At 42.5% G+C, this 9149-nt stretch overlaps 1 protein-coding gene across 1 annotated transcript; it reads left to right on the top strand.

Annotated features, from left to right (window-relative positions):
* The first annotated feature begins 3024 nt into the window (after positions 1–3024).
* tent5ba (terminal nucleotidyltransferase 5ba) lies at positions 3025–8874 on the top strand. The gene is made up of 2 exons (XM_083918033.1): positions 3025–3430; positions 7304–8874. Exons 1-2 carry the CDS (start codon positions 3275–3277, stop codon positions 8330–8332), a joined length of 1185 nt encoding a protein of 394 aa, XP_083774159.1. The 5' UTR covers positions 3025–3274; the 3' UTR covers positions 8333–8874.
* The last annotated feature ends 275 nt before the right edge of the window (positions 8875–9149 follow it).

The raw sequence follows: 9149 nt of genomic DNA, 5'->3' as shown, positions 1-9149 counted from the left end.
CAGGTGCAATAGCATGCAGTGTGGACATGTATGAGTTGTTAGGGATTGTATAAATGATGACATATTTGGGTCAATTTAAAAAGAGGAAATTACTGAAGTTTTCCCCCCTCTGCATTGTTCACTGGCAAATTACACACTGACATAATCTTCTCACCACTGAAAGAGTCATGTCTGCAATTGTGAGTAATGTCTCCCATCTTGTCAGCTCCTTCATTTGGGGGTATTTACTGCATTTAAAAAACATAATAGACTGCATGCAGGACAGGATGAGATGTAAAGAAAGTGACGATGTGATCACTTCTGTAAATACCGATGCAGAGGAGACTGACAGCTTTCAAATTCAGAGGGATTAAATAAACTGGAGGACACTGAATTCATCTGTCTTAATAAAGCAATAACATAGCAGCTCATATGTGTGTTATTCATTTTTTAAATATATTTTTGGAGCAGTTTTCCAAGCCTTTATTATGTAGGACAGACAGGAAATGGGGTGAGAGAGAGGGAGACATACAGCAAAGGGCCACAGGTCGGAGTGGAACCCATAGCCCTTTACATGGGACAACTGCTCTAACCACTGTGCCACCAGCCCCCCAACGATATGTGTGTGTTATTTAACTCAGGTCTTCTCTCACTATACTTTTTATGGCTCAGAGGGGCTTTTACGTACAGTATTAGGCATAAAAAGCTGACATGTCCTGTTCAGAGCAGAGGAATGTCTTTGTATCTGCACCAGAACAAATAAAAAAACACTCTGCACCTCAGATAAGGAGGCAGAGTGGAAAGAAGTGGCAGTGAGGTATCTGAAAACGCAAATGGAAAGCTTAAAGGGCACCGCAGGTTATCGGAGCCTTTTCACAAACCCCTGCACAATCATGAGTGAATTATATGAATGAATTGTTCATGTTGTCGTTGCCTTTAATTTTCCATCGGCTGAATAAACTAACAACTCAAAGGTAAGGCCGCTCCACTTTAAACACGGCCCTCTACTAAAATTGATAAGGGACTATAAAAATGTGTGATCAACAAGCAACCTTTTTAAGGTTTAATTGCCTGCTATCATAGTTTAAATAGGACTTGACAAACAGCTTCTGGATCTCAGCGAAATACATGTTTATAGAATTTGTTTTATTTAGCAGATAGGTCTACAGTAAGAGGCTGCACATTAGGTCTTTTAACAGTGAGGCTAAAAAATGCATTTGTTGGTAATTTATTGTATATTTTACAGTATTTTGGGGGGGGGGGGTAATACAGGAGTTTCTTAAAGACAATTAAGTAAAACCAGGAGGTGACTTTTGACACGTTTTTATAAAAAAAAAAAAAACTTCCATAAAAAGGTGTAAAACATCATATAAGATGAGCATGAACTACAAAACAAAGGTAAAAACCAAACTGCAAGGTCTGCACTCTGGCTTTAGTGCTAGCTGCTGATAATTGGCCCGGATCAGAAACCTTTAAATCGCTTGTTTAATTAGTTCAAATGGACAAGAAGTCTGTTTGTAGGCCAACTGCTTTTCCCCGTGCCCTTTAGATTGATCAGCAGGTCTATATAAATATAGGTAGCCTATTTTTTTAAGTCTAGTATTTAATAATCAGCTTTAAAAGGCCAACATTTTACAATTAATATGTGTTGCCACAGTGTGTGGCATCCCTCTGTGGTAGAAATCCCTGTGAAGTGTAGCAGCGGAGGTCCACCTGATGATGCAAAACACACAGTCCAGCTTATCTCAGGTGGACTTCCAATGCCTCGATGCTTCAATGCTTTAAGGAAGCCAATCTGCACACACTGCAATGACACAGAGCTAGATTTAAATCAGCAAAGAATATCTTTAAGGAGGGAGCACATTTTCTATGCTCTGATATTTATGATAGACTATCATATCATAAAAATTTAAGAAAGTTGATGAATAGAATTACTTCATTGATCCCAAGCTGGGAAGGTGCAGGAAGACTATTTTGGGCAGCTTTCCAAGCCTTTATCAGATAGGAAATAGGGTGAGAGAGAGGGGGGGAGACATGCAGCAAAGGGCCGCAGGTTAGAGTTGAACCCACAACCGCTGCTTTGAGGACCTTCAGCCTCTTTACATGGGGCGACCGATCTAACCACTGTTCCATCAGCCAGCCCCAAATAACATTTCAACAAATAGGGCCGGAAATAAGATGGAAACACGGGAAAAAACATATTCCTGCTACACAAAATTAAACTTCGACCCATGAATTACTGGTTCATTTCACTTATCCAGATCTCTATAAATGATTCAAATGAAACAGATTTAAAAATGGTCAGAACTGGTAAATGTACAACTGGTGAGTAGTTTGTTTGAAGGGGTCACAGGCCAAGAAGGTTGTGAAACACTGAGCTTGAGGTTAGTAAACTTGGCTTGTGACTGCAAAGTTACCTGGATGACTTTTCTGGATAATCTTGCTTAAATAAAGGAGCTAACTTGCAGCTGCTGTTGAAGTTCCCTTCAACAAGGCCTTTAACGTATCCCTCCAGCTTTGGAGGGCCATGGTCTTCTCTATGTTTCTATAGGCTAGATCTGTATGATCTTGGAGTGACCATGACACAGGGCGTTGCTGGAAAAACATCCTGCAAGCTCCGCAAACAGTTCCTGCCTGGTCAAATAAAGAAATATACCATAGGAGGGAAAGAAAATGATGTTTGCCCAACTAAAATCGGATCTGTCATTATTTACTGATAATACTACAATAGTACTATCTGCTACTATCTGACCAAGTAACAGCATTATAAAGCCTCATTTGTATTAATATTGCTGCAGCTTTAAATCAAAAGATCATTAGATGATAAAGCTTGTTTGAGGGAAAACCCTGTCAGTATGCAGGGCGCACCGTGAGCAGAGCAGAGGAGGGGGAGGAGACTGTTACATGCGTCACTTGGAGGATGTTCTCTACAGACAGGGCGTCCATAATCAATGACCAAACACAGCAGCCAATCACAGGGCTCATGCTAATGAGGAGGCTTTAAACCCCTTTGGATGAATCGGTTCTTTGCAGACTGACCGGATTTTAAGCGGCGCACACCAAGACCCCACTCTCACCTCCAAACACCTCCGACTCAACTCAACTTTTTTTCTACTCCTCACCTCGACATCAGCTCTTACCGGACCTCCTCACCCGTAGAATTCCACAGGAATACCTCACTTGTGTTGAAGAGAGAGAGAGAGAGAGAAGATACTGAGCTCAGTTGAGAGTCTGCGCTCATTCATATTCTTGCTGATTTCTTTCTTTTTTTTTTTTTTTGGAAGTTCACATCGCCATGTCTTGCGGTGATGCGTCGGATCAGAGTCGGCGGTTCTGTGTGTTGTCGTGGGATCAGGTGCAGCGCTTGGACTCGATCCTGGGGGAGGCTGTCCCCATCCACGGCCGGGGAAACTTCCCCACTCTGTCCATGCAACCACGGCAGATTGTCCAGGTACTAACCCCTGCACATTAAATGCACATGTGAATTCCAACGTGTTTACGTATTTATTGGTTACAGATTTAAGTTTGAGCATGGGCATCTCCTCCTTTTTTTGGAGTTAGTTAGAATAACATCACCTATATAGGCCAATGCATGGATGTGCAATTGTAGATAACAGCTGGCTGCCCTCAGGTGGTTGGGTGGATGTGGATTTTAGAAAAGTAACTTTTATATTATCAAACTGGGAGTCAATTATTCAAATTAAACTTTTTATTTTTCTAGAGCTCACTTTGAAACCCCTCGGGGCCTCCAGTGGTCTCTAAAACTCCAATTTGAGAGCCACTGACAAACCCAGGATATCACTTGTAGATTTTTTAGATCCTTCTTCTCCTAATTGTATCTTCATGACGCATTACATCATTTGGTCTGTTTCCTCTTTTTGGGGCAACCTTTATGTGTGTCTCTTTTTAACTTTGTCCCAGGACTGCATGTATATGTATTCCTTCAGTGATTAGTCACTCAAAAAATATCTGCAGGCAAACTATGACTCTTCTGCATTTAAATAGATGACAATAAATTGAACTATTTGTTGTATTACAGATGATGAAAAAAAATCCCATATTCATCATTTTGATCTGTCAAACAACAGATGAGGGGGGGCAGTGAGGAGTGCTGTTTCAACTCCCCTGGTTTAACTGAAAATGTATGAAACAGACAAGGTCCCTTCACATTTCCAGCCACTTGTACATTGTGGCTGGATCCTATTTCACTTTCTCCTGCGGTGTCTCTAGATTAGTTGGCTTTGTATTCCTTTGCAATTTAAATGCCGGGACATAATTTCAGAATGAAAACACAGTAGATTACTAATTCAAGTCAGGTACTGTGTTATGGAATCCCCCCCCCCCCCCCCCCCCCCCTTTTTCATTTACACTTTGACATATTCAAGATGCGCAACAGGCCTGTGAAGCCCAGGACTTCACGGACTTTGTGGTTGTGGAAAGATGAATGCTCCATTGAGTGTGCATGAGGCTTAAATGCAGCTTTGAGTCCCAAATGTGCTCTGCTTCCCCCTGGATTTGTGGAAACCCCATATACTTTAATCTAGCTCAAATCTAGCTTCCACCTTCATATTCAGTTAATCACTTGTCATGACAACCTAGCATGAAACTATTTAGCCTAAATATATATTTAATGTTTTTTGTTTGTTTTGTTTTTTAAATGATGATGCCTCTTCTGTTATGCATCACAAGAGCCATGACAGAGAGTGAGGACCTTTGTCCTGCTGCAGGTTTAGGGGGATAAGCAGTCCTCTAATATCCATGTAGCGTCATGGATGTCTGTGGAGTTACAGAGCTGTAACTGTAGCTCTAAGATGACTCCCAGTGGGAGCCACTCTTGCAAGCTTTTTATTAGTTTCTTTTTTTCTTTTTCAAGAAGTGAGACAGGCATGACACAATTTGTAAAGTTGGAGCAGAGGTACAGTATACCTGTGCTTCCACAGGCAGGGAGGGTTCCGGGAGGTCCATATTGTAAAAAAAAAAAGAAGAGAGAAATGTCCATGTCTTTTTCATTATTATTATTATAAAGCAGGTCGAGGTGCTTTATAAATACTGTCAGATATCTTAAATGCTCAATCCAAAGAGAAATGCATACAGCCCATATTCAGAAAGTTTGAACACACCTTCTTCCATACAGTTGTGAACTATACTATATATTTACTATGCATTATATACAGTATCTCTACATTTACTATACAGTATGTAGAAAGTGAAGCTACAGTACCGTTACAGTTATTACACAGTTGTAATGACTGTGCAGAGATGCTGAGAGCGCAGATATGGAAGAGCCGAAAGATCCGGAAAACCGCCGACCAATCAGAGCAGACTGGTCTTTATTGGTAAGGGGCAAGCCCCCACCACTTCCTGGTGGATCCAATACAGAAATGCAAAAAAACTGCAGTTTTCCGAGTGTCCACTAGTGGCAGTTTGCATAATAGAGCAGCACCAGGCTAGTTTTTATTTTATTTGAGGTTAAAGTTTATGAATATTGGGGGAGCAGCCTCTTGAGTGACAGCTAGCCACTGGCCCTTACTTCGCCTCGGAGGAATACATCAGCCAGATGGACGTATCTCCCTCCCCCCAATGTCAGATCAGTGCCCTTTTTGAGTAAGAGAAAATGAGGCGGAGTCAAAGTCTGACAAGATGGCGACTCCCGTAGGCGAGTGCGATTTGATCAAGGTATGCTGCATCCATTCTATGGGAAGGGGCCTTAAAGAGACAGGCATTAAAACGGAGCGTTTCAGACAGAGGGTGAACACAGGTATATTCTGACGGTGTGAGAAAAATAACATGTTTTTTGAACATTAAAGCATGTTAACATGTTCTAGTAGAAAGTATGAACCTGTAAATGAGAATTATATGGGACCTTTAAGCACTCAGTTGGGCTGTATGACCACCTGTAGTCAGAGGGCAGAGGGATTAAAGGTGTCAAATGCAGGCCTGGCCCTGACTTTGGCTCTGACTGTGCTGGCATATCGGGCCCACCACAGAAGCACACAAACACCACACTATTATTGCTTCTTGGAATTGGAATTTGAACCCAATTGGCACCACTTCACGGCTGAATGATTGCAACGCTATATTGCCAAGTTATGCAATTATGATTGTGTTTTTCACACACTCCTGTTTAAGGAGGGGTCGACTTGCCTTCAAATGTGTTTGTCCGTAGCCTGACCCAGTATGTATAAATAGAGCCAGCTCGTTATCTGATCACCATGGGAGAGAGAGTTAACAGACACTAATCTGACAGATCAGTGCCGGTAGGGAGATTTCAGATTGTGTTCGAGTGTGTGTAACAATTCATTAATACTGCAGGTTTGAATTGGGGTTTGCAATTATTATTTGCTCGGTGGAAATCCTTGAGGAGTTTAAGTGTATTTGTTACATGTAGGCTACAGACTGTCAGGGATGTATTAGTTTTTGTTCCAGTCTTCTACAAGAATCAGCTGTGCATACACTGAATAAGTACAACAAACTTCTCAAATAGCAAGTTGCCACATATAACAATGAAGCTGCAGCTCATTGATGTGTCATATGAGTTCTAAAGTTTACACTGAAATCTTTGATCGCTTCCAAGTGTTTTGAGTACAGCCCGTTTTTATGGCACGACTGCATTGCATTGTCATTTCCCTTCCGACAACAAAGCAGAATCTACCGTATGTTTGATCTCTTATTTCAGACATATTTCACCTTTTTAGTCCCTAGCAGTGATTTTATTTAATTATTTATTTTGGCACAGCCTGTCCAGCTGTAGATCATCATCTTCCAGTGTGTCTGCGCTGAGGCGAGACGGTTAAACACATTACAGGTCACTGGGACAGAGGAAGGGAAAAGCCGCTGACCCTTAATGACCTGAGGTTGTGACATTTAGCCAAAGGCACCACTGGTCCCGCACATCAGCGCTCTCTGTCTCTCTCTCTCTCTCTCTCTCTCTCTCTCTCTCTCTCTCTCTCTCTCTCTCTCTCTCTCTCTCTCTCTCGCTCTCTCTCTCTCTCTCTCTTTAGATTATAAATCTTATCACTGTTTGTTTGTGATAAGAAAAGACACTCTGACGACCGCTCTGCTGCTCTTTGTCTGGCCTCTCCAGGTTTCATTCAGACTGAGGCTGGCGGTGATGAAATGGACTTTTGTGAGCCCCAGTATAGATTTTGCCTTCACAAGCTATTGATTTCCACTATGCCCATGTGGAGCTTATTTGTATTTATTTCAAGGGTCTTTTTTGTTTATTTCTTTCATAAATTCTGCAACTACAAGGACATTTCTTAATCTGTACAAATTAATCTGTATCATTAATAAAAGGCTGTGTCTCTGTCTCATTCCTGTCCAGGTGGTGCGGGCGAGGCTGGAGGAGAGGGGCGTGTGCGTTAGGGACGTGAGGCTGAATGGCTCCGCTGCCAGCCATGTGCTCCATCAGGACACTGGACTGGGCTATAAGGACCTCGACCTGATCTTTGGCGTGTCTCTTAAAGACGATCAGGCCTTCCGTCTGGTGAAGGACGTCGTGCTGGATTGCCTGTTTGACTTCTTGCCAGCCGGGGTCTCTAAGGAGCGCATCTCAGCACTGACCCTCAAAGAGGCCTATATACAGAAACTGGTTAAAGTCTGTAATGACACGGACCGCTGGAGCCTTATCTCGCTGTGCAACAACACGGGCAAAAACGTGGAGCTAAAATTTGTGGACTCTCTGCGGCGGCAGTTTGAATTCAGCGTGGACTCCTTCCAGATTTGCCTCGACTCTCTGCTCTTATTTGACCGCTGCTCAGAGACGGCCATGTCTGAGAGCTTTCACCCTACCGTGATCGGGGAGAGTGTGTACGGGGACTTCAAGGAGGCCATGGACCATCTGTGTCAGAGGACCATAGCTACACGCAGCCCAGAAGAAATCAGAGGGGGCGGCTTATTGAAGTACTGCCACCTGCTGGTGCGAGGGTTCACGCCCTCTTCGGACGCAGACATGAAGCACATGCAGCGCTACATGTGCTCACGCTTTTTCATTGACTTCTCTGACATAGGAGAACAGCAGAGGAAACTGGAGGCCTACTTGCAAAACCATTTCGCTGGGATAGAGCACAAGCGGTACGAGTGCCTGATGACTCTGCACCACGTGGTGAACGAGAGCACCGTGTGTCTGATGGGCCACGAGCGGCGCCAGACGCTCAGCCTCATCTCCATGCTGGCGCTGAAGGTGCTGGCCGAGCAGAACGCCATCCCAACCGTAACAAATGTCACTTGTTACTACCAGCCCGCTCCGTATGTGCAGGACATCAACTTCAGTAATTACTATATTGCACACGTGCAGCCGCCGCAGCTTTCACCGTGCAGTAATTCGTATCAGACGTGGCTGCCCTGTAGCTGAACCGGCTGTGAGAAGAGGACATGTCTCTATCACTCTTTATCTTTTTAAGGAAGTGAACTGAAAAAAAAAAAAAAAAGAAACCTTTTTTTGCCAAATGTGACTTGACTAAAACAATCCTGTACTGCTGTACATCTGATTGAGCCGACACATACATTTTTTCTCACTTGTGTTCTCTTGCAAAACATCTGTAAGATTGCTGGTCATTTCTGAGATGTAGCGATGATTTATTGTTGAAGTATTAAAGTCTTTATGAAGCTTTATATGTAAAAAAAAAAAATACATTTTTGAGGAAACAAACGTTGAAGCTGGTATTATTTTCATACTCTGGCTTTATCTTTTTTTAAATGACATACTGGACCAAAGATGTATTTGTTGTTCAGAAAATGGAATGTTGTCATGATTCCAAGTGCCTAAAATGAACCATGGAAAAACATCTGTAAAGTGAGAACTGTGCATTCAGTGTTTTCTAGATGACACTGTCTCTCTTTTCAGGAACAGAAGCATACATTTTTTTTGTGAGATTAAAAAGGTAAAAAATGAAAAACTACAGTTTATTTGTACTGTGATTATTTTATTTTACCATTACCCTACAATGATTGTTTGCATTTTAATCTGCAGGGCTGCAGTTAGTTTAAAAACTGGTCATTATCTCAACTGCTTTACCGCTCACAAAGTGGGCTTGTGTAATTCTCACACGGCCATCATAAACTGCAGGTTTTCATTCATCTTTTGTCCTATCTTGCTGTGGATGCACGGGCTGAATCGGAGGTAGTTTACTTGATAAGCTGATGACAACAAGGCTGCTCATTTCCAGTAA

Source organism: Echiichthys vipera, assembly GCF_963691815.1.
Source record: "Echiichthys vipera genome assembly, chromosome: 8".
In the NCBI taxonomy this organism is placed as follows: domain Eukaryota; kingdom Metazoa; phylum Chordata; class Actinopteri; order Perciformes; family Trachinidae; genus Echiichthys; species Echiichthys vipera.
Note: the sequence above shows the minus strand (reverse complement) of the source record. Positions and strands in the feature narration are given on the sequence as shown.

Bases quoted from the DNA above. Each gene is read 5' to 3' on its own strand.
- tent5ba (XM_083918033.1), top strand. From the start codon at position 3,275: ATGTCTTGCGGTGATGCGTCGGATCAGAGTCGGCGGTTCTGTGTGTTG. The intron at 3,431-7,303 runs GTACTAACCCCT...ATTCCTGTCCAG, and splicing joins AACCACGGCAGATTGTCCAG to GTGGTGCGGGCGAGGCTGGA.